The following is a 19494-nucleotide window of genomic DNA, read 5'->3' as shown; positions in this document are numbered from 1 at the left end:
AGAATGAGGTAAGGAGAGAATGAGGTAAGGAGAGAATGAGGTAAGGAGAAAATAATCTAAGGAGAGAATAATCTAAGGAGAGAATAATCTAAGGAGAGAATAATCTAAGGAGAGAATAATCTAAGGAGAGAATGAGGTAAGGAGAGAAAGAGGTAAGGAGAGAATAAGGTAAGGAGAGAATAAGGTGAGGAGAGAATAAGGTGAGGAGAGAATAAGGTAAGGAGAGAATAAGGTAAGGAGAGAATAAGGTAAGGAGGGAATAAGGTAAGGAGAGAATAAGGTAAGGAGAGAATACGGTAAGGAGAGAATACGGTAAGGAGAGAATACGGTAAGAAGAGAATAAGGTAAGGAGAGACAGCAAAAAGTTACAGCAAAAGGTTACAGCAAAAGCTGCTAAAGACACGATAATAACTTTGGGTTCCAAAGTTTAGTTAGGAGTTCCCCTACAAATCCGATCAATCACATTTTAACCATGACCATGTTTTGTCGATTTTAATCTTGAAACATCCTGGCACTCAGATCACTTCCAACATAAAAAAAATCGCAATCGATAGAAAAATACTGATAACTTCTGATAAAATCTACTAAAATTTTGTGTAAGTTCATCTCTAACTCTAGGTTTTTCCAACACCGTTAGCTGACAGAATATCAAACTGTTTTCTTTAGTATACAAATTTATCTAGAGCAAAATGTTAACACAAACATCAGCAGCAATAAAACGTCATGTGTAACCTGAGCATAATGCCCTTCTCCATTTTCACTATCTGTAGAGGTGTTGCAGATAGATGAAAATGAACGATAGAATGATATATGAGCGATGGAGTCATTTCCTGTCAATGACTCTATCACTCATTGAAACCACCCAACCAGGAGCAGATGTGCAGTGCATGTGAGCCACGTTTGGAGTGGGACACAGTCTCATATTTCAGTCAATCGCCGGATTAGAGACACACTTTACACAAACACCACTTCTGAGGCAGTATCACTAGAAAGGCGGTTGTCTTGGATGTAGTATTAGCGCGCCTCACTATGACCACATGCAGACAGTTAATACAACTTCAAACCTCGCTGCCAATAGCTGAGCTGTAACAAAAGAAATTATCGATACCTCTTGAGAAGGGCTAGGTGCTTCCTCAGTAGCTTCTTTGACTGTATCCTTATCTCCCTCCGTATCACTAGAATGTTGCAATTTTGAAGAGGGAGAAGGTTCCATCAAACTATCATCAACATTGTCTTTTGTAAGAGGTTCCGCAACTACTAAGACTGGTGTATGCGGCTCGAGCGATTCCTCTCGAGGAACAATAATCTCAGACTCTTCCATTCTCAAGCAAAAGGGCTATGGGTCGATGTCCCTTCAGGGTCAAGGTTACTCCAGACACCAGATTTGTGCTGTCATTCACTAAGTGATGCTGAAACGGTACATAACTAATATGTAGCCAACGAATACGCTGAATGAAACTACACAGTGTATTATCCTAAAATGTATTATCTTCCATAGAGTTATCTTACATAGAGTTATCTTACATTGAGTTATCTTACATTGAGAGTTGAAATATCTAAAAAACAGTGTAAAAAATGTGAATAATTCACGATTTTTCGTGCTTTGCAATTATAGGAATGTGTAAAAAACAATGTGACCAATAATTTTCTTTTCAAAAAGAGCACAGATGTTAGATTGGAGAGCCTCTTGTGTTTCGGGTACCTCTACAGCCATCTAACTTGTATAACTAGCAATTTGTGTTCCATTTGAAATGTGATCATTTGAAAAGTACTAAGTAGTAGCTATTCAAAAATAATACCTTTGAAGACCCAGAATCTATTTCAAATTCGGTTTGGGAAACATAGATTTATGCACATAATTAGTCATTAATTCTGCCCCCATGGGCGGTTATATAATTTTATATAATTCTTATATAGTTCTATATGATAAGTTGATAACCAATATGCTCTATAAGTCCTTCATTGTGTCTTGGCAGGTTGTCATCAAATAATTGGAGAAAACCGCCTTCAAACCTCATAGTAATTCATCCTTAAAATCTAATCTGGCCTGAGCTCTTCACTAAAAGTTACAAAAACTTCATCTAGCCTGTGCTTCTTGTTAATAACTGTCAGCAACTCATCTATTCATTAATGTTAAGACGACCTTGGCAAAATTCCATTCTCTCACTCACAACAACGGAATAAAGGAACATGCCATTAACCTGTGACAGTCAATAACCTGTTCACAAGTTCAATATTTCTGTCAACATAATAATTAACACTGTGGAGCACTCTTCGGTGCAAAACCTATATAGAGGAAACATAAACCAGAGAATTCCAAAGTACTGCTGGGCGCATTTTCCAACCAATTTACAAGGGACACCACCGGTTCCCTGGAGGTGTCAAATAAACCAAAGGCGAGAAATAGTAAGATTGATCAACAACATATTGTTTATGTATTACAAACAGTATATCAGAGGGTATATTTTCAGAGGTCAAAGTTTTAGAAGGTAAGTCTGAGCAAAAGGTAGAGTAGAGAGTACCAGAACTAAGCGTACAATGACTAAGTGTGTGATTAGAGTAGAGAGTACCAGAACTAAGTGTATAATGACTAAGTGTATGATTAGAATAGAGAGTACCAGAACTAAGTGTACAATGACTAAGTGTGTGATTAGAGTAGAGAGTACCAGAACTAAGTGTACAATGACTAAGTGTGTGATTAGAGTAGAGAGTACCAGAACTAAGTGTACAATGACTAAGTGTGTGATTAGAGTAGAGAGTACCAAAACTAAGTGTACAATGACTAAGTGTGTGATTAGAGTAGAGAGTACCAGAACTAAGTGTACAATGACTAAGTGTGTGATTAGAGTAGAGAGTACCAGAACTAAGTGTACAATGACTAAGTGTGTGATTAGAGTAGAGAGTACCAGAACTAAGTGTACAATGACTAATGGTGTGATTAGAAGTGAACTGAGATTATAGAATAAAGTAGGTTAAAGAGAAAAAATATGAAAATATGTGAAGCCCAAACCATGTTGACTCAGCAGGCAGGGAGGTACGTGACACCACCCAACTATATCAGTTTTAAACTGCAAAAATTTTAGAAACATATTATCTTTTTTATACACTAATTAGCAGCAATTACATGTACTATACATTTTTTCATGATGTAGACTTAAGCAAATTATGGGAAGGAAGTGCGAGCAGTGTAAGAGTGGCGGAATCTTGTATGGATGTTTCATATCAGGTTTGAGAACAAACTTGATTTATCAGTCAAGAACAGGCCAGCAGGCGTCAAAGAGTAAAACAGGATTTTACTTAGTGCAGGTGCAGTGGTATGTATGGGTTTGATTATGAAAAAGGTCAGCCATTCATTGAAAATCAATGAATGGCTGACCTTCATTGCAAATCAACTATCAAAGTGAGTACAAGGGTTGTGCATCTTTGTTATATTTTGAAAATAATAAAAATAAGATTTTGACTTGGCTCAAATTTATCTATATTCATTCATTTTTGTAGAGAATATCCACTCGTTTGCTAATTCTTTACCAAAGATCAAATTGATTTTTTGTTGTTAACTTGAGATTTACCGTATAATAATATTTGTCTCATGCAAAAATCTATGGCAGTTAGTACTCACATCTGTCCAATAGTATATATAGTTTCACTAATTTTATTTTTGTTTCAATTCTTGAAAAAATCAATTTTATTTTTAAATTCAATTCTTTAAAGGTAAACATCAAAATATGAGAGGTACTCGATTTCAGATGAAAAATAGTCAAGGGTTGGTGAGAGAGCAAAAGACTGTGCAAATTAAGGCTATTTTACTGCATTAATTGTCAGTATTTGATGATTTATTTTTCTTCTACGTTCAATTTGGTGACCATAAAATCTCTAATAGCAACCATTAAAACATTCCAATGACTAACAAGATGAAGTTTGTGGTCAAGCTTTAAACACATTATTGCAGGAAGTTTTTGTAGTGCCATCATTTCTCGTTAAATGAATAGCATCTACAAGGTGATTTTTTAAGCTTCTACGTTCTAAACTATCCATTCTTAGCAATGAGGGAAAGAGTATTTAGCATAGCTCAATTTTACAGAAGGAAAAACTTGCATCATGAAAAATTCAACTATTTTAAAAATGAACTTACAAAATTTTAGTAGACTCTATCAGAAGGCATCGGTATATTTCTATCATTCGCCATTGTGTTTGATGTTTGAGGTGGTCTGACTGCCAGGGTGTTTCTCAATTAAAATTGACAAAACTTGATCATGATTAAAACGCTTAGATAGAAGCAAAAGTAGGAATATGACATATATAGTTGCAATAAGACTAACGGAATAGAGATGCGTGAGGGTGCAAATTGAACGCAATAGCCAATATCAACGATAGCAACTAATGACATCATTTTGGCATGTATTTCTCTTCTGAACATTTTAATCGCGATAAAGCTTTGTTAGTTTCAATCTTGAAACATCCTGACAGTCAGATCACCTCAAACATCAAAAGCAAATGATAGAAAAATATCCATACCTTTTAAATCTACTAAGAATTTGTGTAAGTTAATTTTTAAGCCAGAAAAAACAGACTCTCTGTTACTTCCCAGTTTTTCCATTTAGCAGAATAAAATCTGAGAATTGTTGCATTTCATTTGATAATCAAACAACTAGTTCAACTCTAAATTTACCAGAGATATATCTATCTGGAGTGCACGAGAGGCCTGCAACAAGGAAAGATCGTAACATATTGGAGAGAAGAAAAAGATAGGCTGTTAGCACTAGTGAAATTAATAAAAATTCCTGGGTTTCTGTTGCAACGAATATGACATACATAACCAATCGGCAGTCGTACAAAGGAAATAAGGAAACAACAGACACTCGACCAAAAAAAAAAAAAATATGATTGTGAATAATCATAGCAGAAAAATAACATTCAAAACTTAACAGAAAAAATAGAGATAAGATGAAGGCAGCCAAATGAAGAAAAACAAGCTGAAAACACAGGAAGATGCAGTATAAATGCCGGTATCTCCAGACGAACCATGAGACACCATTATCTCAGTGCTGTCAGCTCCCAAGGATTCTAGTGTTTATTTGACAATCAAGTTATGTTGCTGCATTGTGAAACTAAAGGGGAAATTCACTAGACGATATTTAGTGCGTTATCATGCTGCATGGCGCTAATTTGCACTAGAACTCGCTTAGCGAGCTCATGCAGAACGATAATGCTAGACATTTTTTATCACAACTTCATCGCTAGCAAGATGCATTTCATGTTTATGGCGGGTAGTTATGTCTTATCGATGTTCAGCAACGTACAGCTGCAACATTTTGCTATTTTGTTAGGATTGAAACATCGTCAGAACAAACATTGAATTGTTCATAAATCAATGAAAGCATTATCAGTCCTGTACGACATTACACACAAAAATTACAAAAAAACCCAGTTGAAAACCAACGTTTGGAGTCAATCGTTGCGCAAGTTGACCATCTTGAGAATGATAAATATTTAATATATGAAATATGAAAAACTATTATAAAGTAAATTATATATACCAATCGTACAATATCACTGTGAAAAATACAAGAATCGTTTTTTCTTATGTCTTCTTGTAATGTACAATCCGTGAAAGTGAGATAGGCCTAATAACAAAAGCAGAAGCAATTTACGTCGTTGCCTAGACGGCGCCATATTGACCTAAATTTATTAACAACTCCGAAGAAACTAATGATACGGAATTTTATTGGCAGTTTGTGAGCATGCCCACGTCATCGTTTGCGGGTGAATCGCTCAAGTGTGTTTAGGCACACGCCAGCGATATCTCCACCTTCCTCGTGTGTGTTTAGACCTTTACATTCACCAAAATTCCATACCAGCTGTAATTACATGGTTTTTACATTAAAATATATAAAAAGGACAGTCATAATAATTTGATGATACCATTTATATCCCTAGACATGTGGTTCAATTAATTTCAACAAATTTCCATTCATTTTCATTTCAGGTAAGATCGCCTGACTTTTTTATCTTATATCGGCCCAAATAAAGCATTCTAAATATGTGATGCAACGACAGGCCATATAAGATAACAACAAAATGGTATATCACGCGGTTTTAGCAAATGAATGGATTGTGTATACAGTACACTTACTAATTCATATCTTCTAGGTGTTAAAAGAAAATCAGTTAAAACGAGGTGTTAGTCCAAAATAAGATTGAGTGAAGGGGGCTCATTAAAAAAATTTGTAAGAGCCATAAAAGTCAAGTGATCCTTAGCCAATAGCCTGTGGTCTGTAATACTCACAAGAAATGCTCTTTTTATTTCTCGGCATAACAGATGTGATGGGAAAGACCTGCTAGGGCTGGTAGAGTTCACTGATGCTAAGTGAACATGAATTTAACCAAAAAAAATTTGATGTAGAAACAATTCTAATTTATTAAAAGATCTTTGCTTTTGGATTCTCTTTTGTTCATGCCATGGTAGTTTGTCATGTCATGCCATAATTTTATGCCATGTCGTGACATGGCATTCTCAGACATGGCATTCTCAGACATTCTCATGATATGTTATGGCATGCCTTAATGTCATGACATGTCACGCCATGGCATGTCGTGACATGACACGTTATGCCATGACATGTCATGACATAAAATGCCATGACATAACATGTATGTCATGTCATAGCTAGTTTAACATTAGTTTGTTAGACTAGCAGTGACAAACCTCATGAAGTACGGCCTAAGTTCATAGTGCTAGAGTAACTGATACAATTATTAACAGCATAGATTCTATATTAGTAAAAAAATTTATTCAATAGGGTTGTGAAAGAAGCTATAATGCAGCAGCTATTTGTATAAAAATTACTATTTCAATAATTACTTGTTATATATTTTTATTTTCTAGTTATTTTTATGGAATATTTAAAATTGCTACGCAGTGTTCATCTAGGAAAGACATTAATAAAAGTGTCAAGTAATTTTACATTGGCATACATATTTAATTTGTTTGTTGGCAATGTCGTAATTCCAGCACTGTTGAGCTTACAAATAAGAGATATTGAAGTGGAAGCTGATTTATGTTTGGAACATTCGAGGGTCTGCTATAAATGTGATGGCAAAGACAGACTAGTATTTCGAAAAATGTGCTGCAGTTTTCTCAGTAGAAACAAAATATGAAGCAAATATAACTATAACGCTCTTATCAGAATGCATTTATTGGTTCATTCGCCCATAAGCGTTATCATCATAGCAGTCTGTTGGTGGGATAATGACTGCTTTCATTTCAGTCCAATCCAACATTTCCAGCCTGTTCTATTTTTTTCTGTTCATTACAGTTCGACTTAGCTCTGCGCTGACTCAGCATTAACAACTATCGGTGTTGTATAGTTTTATCTCATTAGGATGTTTGACTTGTAGGGGAAGGTGCGGCAAGTTAGGTCAAAAATCACATTTATGCAAAATATGACAAAAATAGAAGCTTTAGGACTATAAAACTTTTCCTATGAATAGGTCGGTATGTGTCCTATTCTATTGAAAATGCACGATGGTTAATCCTTGATCAAACTGACAAAATGCTCGCTTGAAAACTTATTGTCGTGTGACCAACTTACACACCTGTGGGGTAAGTTGAGCCAGTCAATGGAGTAAGTTGGGCCAATGTAAAAAGTAACCAAAAAAGTAACTATATGACACAATAAAGTTTTACAACTACAATTGCTCTAATTTGGGGTTTACACATAAAAATAGTTCACACTTATAATTATTATGTGCATGTACATACATATATGTAATAATGCATAAGTAATATATTAATGTAAAACATTATAGCACACTTTATAAAGTTTAAAAAGCATTATTAGCATAATTCTACATAAATGTCCTTGATATCTACGAGTATCTTATCACCAAAGCTGACAACTAGCGTTCTGTTAGTTGCTCCGGTAGAGAGTAGGGCACCTAGTAGGTTAATGACCTGGTTGGGACTTACTGGTGACATGTTTTCTTTCGGTTCAGGTTTACTGCACGCTCATTGATGGGCTTTTTTGTAAAAATCTACCAGCCAATTCAATCCCTCACATCCTGTTACCATTCCGACATAGACAAAATTTTGCGTTTTCCAGCAATCCTTACTAAAACAAGCTTTCTTATCGAAAGTGATTTTCTCCTTCTTCATTGTCTGAGCCAATCAAGCTGTCAAGGGTTATTTATCTGAGGTTGAAGATGAAGCTGTTTTCAGATTTTTCAATTTCTTTCATTTTACTTGTGATTTTTTAGTTGCTGTTTTCCTGGCGGTATTATCAAAGAGTTATTGCGTCCTAGCTCTCCTTCTTATTTTTATAGTAGCTTTTCTATGTGATGCCTTTGGGAGTGGTTTCAAAGACTTCAACTGCTGGGTGTGCAGACTATATTGACTGTATTGAAACTTTATCTATTAGGCTTGTATTTGTTATGACTTTACAGTTTATTCCTTTTCAGAGGTGTCAGCAAAAGCACAAAATCAATAAAAGCTTATGGGGCAAATTAGGCCAATGACCCATCTTGCCCACCAAGGTTGACCCAACTTGCCCCAAATGTCTTTTTTTCACAAAATGAACTTATTTTCAATATAGGTTCTAACAGCTGCAAATATTTAAGTATTAAATCAATGATATACAGCCCCCCATGGGGGCTGTATATCATTGATTAAATCAAAGGTGATATTTTAGCCACTAGTATAGTACTACTGCATTACATAAACATACCGCTGTTTTTTTCTACCAGTCATTTAGTACAAGATAGCTGGTAAAGTTTACATTTAATATAAAATAGTAGTAATGTCGAATAAAGCTCTCACTTGCTATATGTTCCTTTATAAGTAATGGTAGAAAATGAATTTGACCCAAAATGTTCTCAGTGACCCAACTAAAGAGAACAAACAGAACAGGTAAATCCACATATGTGGCCTGTCGGGGCCGCCCTGGCCTTAGCGGAGAAGAGTCGATACATGAGACAGTTTGTCAACAAAATATAATAGGCCTATATGGAGCGTAAAGGCCGTAACAGTATTTAAAAACACTTTCTAAGTATGCAAACATATCCTAAACATGTCGATACAGGCCTATCACAAGTGAATATTTCATATTTTCTTGGGCAAAAATGAAACAGATTGTATATTTATTAACAAGTGTAGAAGTAGGTAAATATCGAAAGCAAAAATGAGTGAGGTTAACCATTCGAGCTCACCGTGTGCTAAGCCATCAAAATACTTCAACAAGTGGCTTGAATGTTGACCAAAACTGTTTGCTAATTGATGACTAAGAATAATTAGTGATCGTCACAGTTATCTGTGTAAGTATTTCGTAGAGTCAGTTTTATAATTGATGTGTTTTTCCAAACCAAGCGAGAACCTTTTATTTACTAGAGGTGGAAAGAGGTTACTTTTTGTCTCAGCTAGTATTTAGCTCCCAGGTTATTTTCAATTAGACATAGATTGCCTTTTGTATTTTACGTTCCGTAACACAACCGTACGCAACTGTAATTAAAAAATAACTAATTCAGCTCGCTTAAATGTTTTGCATGGACCGATAACTGCAATAAACGTATCTATGAGAAAAGTTTTTTCTTGTCGGTAATTATTATTAATGAGAGGACAACTTCAAAAAACAAACCACACTAATGTAATTAAAAATACGTAGGCCCAATGTACTACTGTACGTAGAAGTAAAATTGTATTTCGGTTGTGATTGATTGATTTTCAGCTCATGAAGTGTTGAGACCCTCAAATTTTATAGTCAACTAATATCAAATATGTTTATTTTCTACATTTGTACATTTTACAAAGTCAACTCCAGATATTTTTCTATTTATTCTAGAGCAATGCATGCAATAGAAGTGATGAGAGACTTCCAAACACTCTTCACTCATGCAGAAACTGATATCTTAGCGTGTAAGTTATTCCTTTATGCATAATTCAGCAAACCTTATGTTTGCTAAAATCACCTATAGTTGCTACGCAATCTACATTTTATTTGCGTTGGCGGTTGCTACTTCCATTTCATTTTATTCCGTCTCACATTTTATGCATCATGCTAAAGTTCAATTAGATGATAGCATTGCTTAATCTGCAAACCAACATAATTTAAACTACATTGACTTATTTACATATTTACATATTAATAGATAACTTGATTTGTCTACAAATAATCAAATGTCTTCATTCGGAGCTATTTTGCACTAAAATCAACAGTCATTACAAACTCTAAGGTCAAATGAGATCTAGCAAAGCTAGAATACAGTTTTATAAAACACCATGAACAAGTCAAACAAGCATAAAGAGATTAATTATAAATAAAACTTCCAAAAAGATTTTTAAATCACTGTTACGGAATGGCTAGAAATTATGAAATATGATACCACGGTAGCATCTAAAAACTGCAATACAGTTTTCATCAAACACTGACAAAACATAAAATCACACTAAAGAGGAGGTTTGCTGCATTAACTATTTAAACCATTACTAAAATCAAAGGCTAGTTAGTCAAAAACAGCTCTTAAAATTTGACCTGTGCCACAGGCTACTTAACCTTACAGTTTACATGTCTGACATGTTAGAGTACAAGTTAAAAATGAAGTCATGAAATGACTGATAGGCAGGTGTTATAAGCTAGTAGTTTTAACTGGCAAGTGGGTAGTATGAGATGAAAACCAAGTTCTGACATGACAGATAGGTGAATGGTATAAGCTATAAATCATATTTTGACATGTCTGACAGGTGAGTGGCACAAGCTAGAAATCAAGTTCTGACATGACGAATAGGTGAGTGGTGTAACCTATAAATCAAGATCTGACATGTCTGACAGGTGAGTGGTATGAGCTAGAAATTAAGATTTGACATGCCTAACAGATGGTCGGTATGAACTAGAAATCAAGTTCTGACACACATCTAATAGATCAAAGGTATAAACTGAAAATCAACTTTTGACAAGTCTGGCAGGTGGGTGGCATGAGCTAGAAATCAAGTTCTGACATGTCGTCGCTAGCCTCTGAACTGTCTTCATCACCAGTTGGCACAGAGAATCTAAGATACTGCTTAGGCTTATTGGTAGAACCACTTAAGGTGCGAGTATATTCGTTGCTTGACCTCAATATTCCTCCTGAACTAACTGCAAAAGTAAAAACAGCTTGTTATCATTTTAATTAAAATAACTACCAAATATGTTCTAGTTAACAATATTGACCGTATCTAAGTTTGCATCATATGCTTTTAATTGAACTTGAAGAAAAAAGCAAAATTACTCAAAAGCAAACAACAGCTGATTCTGCTAGCGACTCGCTATCCATGTCCATTATTACACCTGTCTTTCGACTCACAAACTTCTCATTGGTCACCACAAAGCCCACTTGACGGTGTTAAAAAATCAATATGACAAAGACCAATATCAATTATATAATATCAATAATATCTAACAGAGGCTAAATAGGATACAGTACGCACACAAATATGTCATGCTGCCATAGTAAGTTTTAAAACTATAGTAAACCAAATTACAGAAAATAGTGTCAAATGAACCAACCAAGTTTTACATGGTTGGTTCTTTTTTGCTCAGATGTCAATAGCACGACATTAACTGCAAATATATGTATATACATGTATGTATATATGTATGTATATGTATGTATCTACCTGAATCGACACTAGCTCCCACATCTTCGTTAATGACTTCTGACCTCAAGGTTGTTGTTCGCGGCTGCCGTGAAAGATGCCTTTGGTAAAGCTCGGCCTGTTGCTCTAAAGTGTCAGCCAAAAGCTTGTTCGTATCCAGCATAGCCGTACTTGTACCAGTTGAAAGACCCTGTCAAGTGAGTCAACAGTCATATTTACTAGACAAGAAGACATTCGATAAATTTTTTAAAAATTTAACAAATTAATATATTTTTAAAAACTAACAAAAAATCAAACTAAAAATTTTGTCAAGACACTTGTAATGGGTAGTAAATCTATGAAAAAACATGCATGGCATAAAATTATCAGAAACATTCAAATGCAGAAAAGAAAACCAAAAACCAAAAGTTCTCAAATCCTTTGAAAAATGGTGTGTGCCTCCTTTGAAACCATTTAATTTTCCTGCTATCGGTAGCTACATGATTGAAGGTTCAAATAGTTTGGACGATAAAAATTCAGCTTCGATTACTTCCCATACAATGACAATTTGACATACCTTATCAGGTTGACATACTGTGAAGATCTGTCACACCTTGTCAACTTGTCATAACTCACTAACTTGACATTTTTATGTATAGTAAACAGATTGAGAGATTCTCTGCTAGCGCTACGGGTTGCTGATCCGATCTATTTTAAAAAATGACTAAAAAATTAAAAGTGGCTATCTTATAAAACTAATTGAAGTCAAAAAGCATAGGCATCTCATAAGAATTGTTTTATTACGTAAAAGGCAACTCCTAAAGTTGCAGCACTGAATCCGTGACACAAATCACATCATTTTTACCTGCGAGTCTATGGTACGGGCTAAAAGTTGATGCGTGTCTAATGTAGCACTTTCTGGTCTCATCTGCTCTGATATGTCACTAGTTGTGTCACCATAGGTTCTAGTAAGATAGCCACCAGACCTTAGCAGCGAGTCTGTATGCATTCTGTCAGGGCTGTCTACACTGTCCCTCATATCTAGATAATGAACAGAAGCTATAAGCATATTTAAGTCAAGTTATGTGAAGTTATCTAACTAAACAAGAAAAGAAATTTTCGGGTGAAAAATTGGTTTTATTGGTCATATGAAGATGAACCACGCCCACATGACAAACTGGTGGCCGAGCAAGCAGCAAATACATCGTGTAAATGATAAGGCTGTTCAAATTGCTTCAGAACTCGGCAAGTGTTTTTCTCAAACACTTTGGGTTTTTACGTAATGCTTAGTTCTTGTTTGAGAAGGCTATAAAAAACCTATTTTTAGCCTTAGAACTTAAGCTAAGGATCACAAAAACAAGCTAAGGCTTATGAGATTAACAAATAGTTAACAACGCTAATTATTTATTGCTTTGTCAGTTTGCTAGCGTTTGCTAGTTTGCTAGACCAGTTTGTCTTTATACAGCAATATAGCATAACCAATAATTTCACACAGGCTTCACATCAAAATTTCATTTGTCATAACAGAGAACTCTAAAGTTTTGTGTACCAATATTAATAAATTGATTTTAATCTATCTGTGTCTAGAACTCATTGCCTGTATCAAGTAAGGCATCCTTCGTCTCATTTCACAAAAATTCTTCAAAATACATTAATAAAAGCAATGCAAGGTTTATAAACATGATGTTGTGTGAATTTTTCAGCATATTGACAGCCATATTTACAGCATACATATATACTTCAATCTTTCAAAAGATTCAAAGATCAAAGTTTTACTAAATTACCTAATTCTATTCTTCCGAATCTTCCAAATTGGATTACCTGCCAGAAGAAAACATAAATCATTCTTGCTTATTTTTATGAGTTTCCATTATTCCTCTGCACTTTTTATACCCTTATAGGCATGAAAATCTTCAATATATGGAGCTAGTATATATATATATACTTACTGCTAGTATATATACTAGCAGTAAGTATATATACTAGTTGTATGTATATATACTAGCTGTAAGTATATATACTAGCTGTAAGTATATATACTAGCAGTAAGTATATATACTAGCTGTAAGTATATATACTAGCTGTAAGTATATATACTTACTGCTAGTATATATACTAGCTTTAAGTATATATGAACATAAACCTCCATTTTCACAAGCTGAATACTGGATGAATTAGATTTCAGGCTACAGGCTAAAATAAGTTAAAAACAGAAGTTGTGCTCACGTGAGAAAGATGCAGAAGCATTGTTGCTTAGCTGAGAGAAATCTTCTGTAGTTCTCAGTGATGAAGTTGGCCTTGACTTCCTTTTGCTATCCAGTGTTGATTGAATCATTCCCGGTATGGGCCGTTTGCCTGGCCCTCCTCTACTTGCCTTGGGACTTGCATTAAGAGCTAAAGGTGACACGCCCTGATCTCTAACTGGTTGGCTCATAGGCCTCTGATTGGCTAGCATTCTCTCCTCGGCAGCGCTGCTTACAGCCTCTTGTAGCTGACGAGACTTGACAGTGACTTGCTACAACAATAAATAAGTTTGTTAAGTCTCTTAGAAAAGAGAGACCATTATATGTTACGACTAAATCTTCACTGACTTGTAACATTCGTCATCTAGTAGGTCAAACACAAAGCTAGTCATAAAATTACCTATATACAAATGATCTATATATATATATATATATATATATATATATATATATATATATAGATTATATATATATAAATAAGATATATATAAATAAGTGATGCTACCAAAAAGTGTGAGAAAGCTACATAGATATCTCATTGGAAAAATATATTTAAGTATTAATAAAAAACACATTTTGTATAAAAACACATCAATCAATGATCTATCAACAGCCTATAAATACTGTGGCGGCCACCAGCTGGCCCTCTTTCCTGCTCCAGAAAAGATGCCAGCCGACCAATAACGGTCCAGCCAGACTGAGAGACTGACATGACCGACAATAGCTGAACCGATCGGCTCGATTCGGCTATGCTTAAAATTTTTAACACGTCTGGTTGTTATCATTATGACACGGAGGGTCATCACCCTTATTCTCTTTTCAAATTACACTTTTTGCTGAGACTATCAACATAGAACAGGCATTTGTATTCCTGTTGAGTGATGCTACGACTATCTCTTAGACAGTATTGATGATACTTCATGAAATGTTCTGTCCTTGGAGCCAGATGAACAAGAGATGAACAAGAGATGAACAAGAGATGAACAAGAGATGAACAAGAGATGAACAAGAGATGAACAAGAGATGAACAAGAGATGAACCAGAGATGAACAAGAGATGAACAAGAGATGAACAAGAGATGAACAAGAGATGAACAAGAGATGAACAAGAGATGAACAAGATGTTCTGTATATGAACAAGTAAACTGTTGACTGATCACATGATCACCCTTAGTGGCATCAGTCGACAGTCTAATCCCTACTATTGTAATTCTGTATAATTGCACGACAAATCTTTTACAGAAGCTGACACCCCAGCATAAACCATGGTACTCTTTTTTAAAGAAACATTGACAACTTTGTCTATTTCCGAGGATTTTAGCTGCTTTGCTAGACACTTTTCTTGCTAAGGCTATTCATAGAACTATGTCATTAGTGGAATAGTGATGCCCATAGAACTATGTTATTAGTAGAATGGTGATGTCCATAGAACTATGCCATTAGTAGAATGGTGTTGCTCAAAGAATTATGTCATTTATAGAATTAAGTCATTAATAGAACTGTCATTGGTTAAAACACAATTTCGAGTCATCGCAAATGTTACTGCAGGAAAAGTTACTTACAAAGTTTATATACACAAGTGTTATGTAAATGTGTTTTTGTACGGTTAAACAGTTGATAGAGATGAAGACATTATACGGTAAAATGCTGCTAAAGCTAAATGCTCTTTCCAACTTCTATTATATGGCATCATACCTTAGAGTCAGCGAATGCGATTCCAGCTGAAGAAGAACTACTTTGATTGTTCTCAGACGGCAGCAGCTGCTTGTGAATTTTGACCTTTGAACTTTGATTGAGATCGCTCATACGTAGCGTGTCATCGACTATGGGTTGACTTTGCAGCTGCCTATCGCTAAAGTCATCAGACAATACTGCATGTAACAAACATTTTCAAGTTTATTTAATAGTAACATATCAGCATATAATATCTAAAATGATAAGGTAGACAGTGATCAAAGCCAAAATATTTGTAAAAATTGATGGAGTTGTCATTCCACTTTCATCTGAAAACTATTAGAAATGCTTATCACTAAAAAACTGAAGCACGCTTGAGAAATATCACATAAATCTGCTGGCAAGTTCAATTGCATCTAGCACTGTCTGATATTTAAGCTTGCTGCTATGTTGAGATTGGCTTTTGGTTTGTCAGTAATAATATTTTAAAATAAAATCAAAATTCGCCAGACAAAATTAGAGCGTTTTCAGATAAAATCTGATTTACTCCATAATAATATAAAACAGCTCAACATAAAAAATTTTCAAAAATAATTATTGAAAAGCAAGGATTAAAATTATTTCTACTATAATATAGATTGATAAGTAGAAACACCAAAAACAAAAGATTTTTAGAACATTATTCACATAATTCATAAGTGGGTTCAAAGTACCAGACTTATGAATTATAATGGAGGTGAATAATAAGATAATAGTAGCTAGCGCTCATAATAGTATTCATATTATTATATACGTGTATTAAATTAATATACTACATTAATGTATAATATATATACTACATATAATATTTTATATTAATATAATATATACATATATATTATATTAATATAAAGTATTATATATTATATTAATATTTTATATTAATATAATATATACATATATATTATATTAATATAAAGTATTATATAATACATTTTATAATACTTTATTATATAGAATATGAATATATTATAGTATTCATATTCGTTTACAATTCATAGAGAAGTTAGTACAAGGCTAATAATAGTATTTTGTAACATCTCTAATTCGTCTGCAGCATACTCTATTCTCTAGATCTAACCTGTTCAATGATGGATAGTTTTGTTAAATTCCATAACCAAAAACCTGTTAGTGCAGATTAAAAGAATTAAAAGCTATAATCACCTCTTCTTGCAAATTTTAAACATGATATGTAATATTGGAGCAAATACTCAACTCTGTATCACAAGTAATTCCAACATATGCTGTTCAAGTTTCTTTAACATTGCAGTTTGCTAAGTGAAAGAAAAGATTATAAACTATTCCAAAAAATAATTTATTAATTATTTTCATAAAAAATAATCTATTAATTATTTTTGATGAAAATTATATATTATTTGTAAAAAACAAAAGCAATAAATAATATATAGAGAATAGGTTTGTTGAAAGTCTATAAGTTCGGCCTAAGTTATACTTGCAATGTGTGTATAACTGTATATAGTACAGTCAAACTCAGCTTACAAAGTTAATTCATTCCAGAATCAGTTTTGCATGTGTAAACCTTCATATAGTGGAACAAAATTTCACGTAAAGATATACTGCAATTAATTTCATTTGTTCCAATGTGAAAAAACCTATGCTAACTTTAGCTAGCTCAAAAGAGCAAATTACTTATAATAGCTTCAGAATATGTGATGCAGATAGTTACAATTGGCCGCAAAATAAACTGATTATGTAAAAATGTCACATAAAAACTACATGTAAATGTATATGAAAAATGTGTGAAAAATATACGTGAAAAATAATTAGTAAATATAAAATAAAAAATAACAAAGCAATAGTCTTTATTGACAATTGCTAATATGACAAAGCAATCTTTATTGACGATAAAGATTGTCAATAATCAATAATAAAGATTGTCAATAATCAATAATAAAGATTGTCAATAATCAATAATAAATATGTTTTTGTTAGTTTTATTTTCAATTTATACCTTTTATCTTTTATCTTTCATGTTCACCAGCCTCCTCTCTTTCACATGCAAAACTACAGCACTTACAAACTACTTAAAGTCGAGCTGGAGATTATAACTGTAGAAACAAGCAGTTGTTCAATGTTATGTCGCGTGTTGTAGATTCAAGCCTAAGGTTCAATCATTTTATCTGAACTAACAAGTCTTCTGTTTCCTGCTTGTACCATGCACTGTCCATCATTAAACAGGTTCGATAAGGAACCGTAGCACGCAATTACATTCTTAGATGTTTAGGAGTATTATAGTTATTATACTCTATTATTCAATATGTGTAATGTTTTATCGGTTTTAATAATCATCAACTAAATGAGGTTTTTCATTACATGTTAAAAAAATTTCAAAAATAAAAAGACATAAATCAGGAAATATTGAGTGAGTTAAACAGACGTGTTTCATAAGTTGGTAATCTAATAGTATTACGGAGGAGGCTGAATAGTGAATTGTAGGTTGTAGTAACAGAAAGTTCATAAACTGAAACATATGATGGTGGATGTAGTAGGTTGGTGTCACAGAATAAAAAATGATGTTTGTCACATGCATGGAAGGATAAATACAAATATTCTGGGCATAGTTTACAAAGGATTTTGAAACCTGTAACACAAATGCAAAAGCAAGCAAGTTTGAGATCGGGCAAAATGTTCAAAGATTTTGTGATGTTATGGATGGAAGGTTGGTGAGCTGGAATACGTAATCGGTAGTACACAAGTCTTAGTATAGAATTTTGTACAAAGAACGTTTTTCTGCTGTCAATATGGCGAAACGGGAAAATATATGTCAAGCCCTTGATCAAATGATAATGCAATTACGAATATAGATACATAAAGAGATGTCTTTAATTATGCTGAATATCGCTAAAAACATTTTCATTTTGTGAGTTTACAAAGAGGTTTCTGTAACACAGAAACGAGAAATGAGCAAAATGGAGATAAGAAAATAGTGTAACACGTGTTGACCTGATAGCTCCTTGAAGCAAAATAAACAATAAAGCTTAAACCGAAGTAAATTGTGATTGAAAAATGTTACAATATAAAGATTTTCCGGCAAATAAAGGTCGAAAGAAATCATGACCTTTTGGAAAAAGTGAAAGCATTCTAGTTTAAAACTGGTTGTGTTTTCAGCTAACAAGTTAGTAATCTCTGCCTGCTGCCACCACAGATAGTCAGCAGCTGTAGCTTAAATTTAACTAGCTTACTTAGCAATGGGGGAGATGATAAGATGCTCCCCTTCTTCACGGCTTCCAGGTTTCCAGGATTTTAAGGCTTTAGGTGTCTCCTGGACTCGAGCCAGCAGGGCTACCATAGGATCTGTCTTAGTCGGTCTATAAAGAATTGTAAATTATACTTATAATTATACTTCATTTGAACTTTGAATAAATAGCTACTGAAGCAATCATTATAAAAACTGAAATTCATTAAAACATCGAGTTACTAAAAAAAAGTGTTAGATTTAGAAAACGCATTTAGATGTCTATGAGATGCTGGGTTAAATTTAGGTCAAACTTATGGGTTCATTGAGATGACAACTCCAATAACTCCATAACTTTAAGATGAATCTAATAGAAACGTGTCTATGAAAATACCAAGATTGTTATTCAGTAAATAAAATGTGCTGTACAACCCTCTGATTTCTCCCTCACTACGACTGTCTTCCTCTTCTCTATCCTCGTCTCCGTTGACAACCACCCCAGTAGCCAGTGTCTCATCATCGCTGCTGGGTAAGCTTAGGTCAGCCAAAGTTTCCTCTCCTAAACATGAAACAGAGAGTTATACTCTTATGTCATAATGTCACTTAGTTAACAAAAACTTCCTTGCAAACAGAAATAGCTTACGTACAAAATAAGGTCCAGTTAAAAATGAGCGAAATAGGCAAAAACTGTTACAAACAGATGTGGAATCATCTTATCGTGTGACAGCTGAAAATTGCACA

General features: G+C 33.9%; 2 protein-coding genes across 2 annotated transcripts in view; both read right to left on the bottom strand.

Moving 5' to 3' along the window:
• LOC137386970 (ubiquitin carboxyl-terminal hydrolase MINDY-2-like) overlaps positions 1–9341 on the bottom strand; it is a 38420-nt gene extending 29079 nt beyond the window's left edge. Inside the window, exons 1-2 of the mRNA XM_068073219.1 lie at positions 9205–9341; positions 1109–1409 (exon numbers count right to left, since the gene is read on the bottom strand). Of these exons, the coding sequence (XP_067929320.1) occupies positions 1109–1321 (213 nt within the window). The 5' untranslated portion in view covers positions 1322–1409; positions 9205–9341. The remainder of the gene's footprint in view (positions 1–1108; positions 1410–9204) is intronic.
• Positions 9342–10225: 884 nt separating this feature from the next.
• The window catches only part of LOC137388444 (TALPID3 protein-like), a 72491-nt gene continuing 63222 nt past the window's right edge, over positions 10226–19494 (bottom strand). Inside the window, exons 31-37 of the mRNA XM_068074929.1 lie at positions 19186–19312; positions 18761–18886; positions 15540–15696; positions 13829–14117; positions 12468–12643; positions 11645–11813; positions 10226–11123 (exon numbers count right to left, since the gene is read on the bottom strand). Coding sequence (XP_067931030.1) covers positions 10969–11123; positions 11645–11813; positions 12468–12643; positions 13829–14117; positions 15540–15696; positions 18761–18886; positions 19186–19312 — 1199 coding nt within the window. The 3' untranslated portion in view covers positions 10226–10968. The remainder of the gene's footprint in view (positions 11124–11644; positions 11814–12467; positions 12644–13828; positions 14118–15539; positions 15697–18760; positions 18887–19185; positions 19313–19494) is intronic.

Source organism: Watersipora subatra, chromosome 2 (genome assembly GCF_963576615.1).
Source record: "Watersipora subatra chromosome 2, tzWatSuba1.1, whole genome shotgun sequence".
NCBI lineage: Eukaryota > Metazoa > Bryozoa > Gymnolaemata > Cheilostomatida > Watersiporidae > Watersipora > Watersipora subatra.
This window is presented reverse-complemented; position numbering and strand designations above follow the sequence as displayed.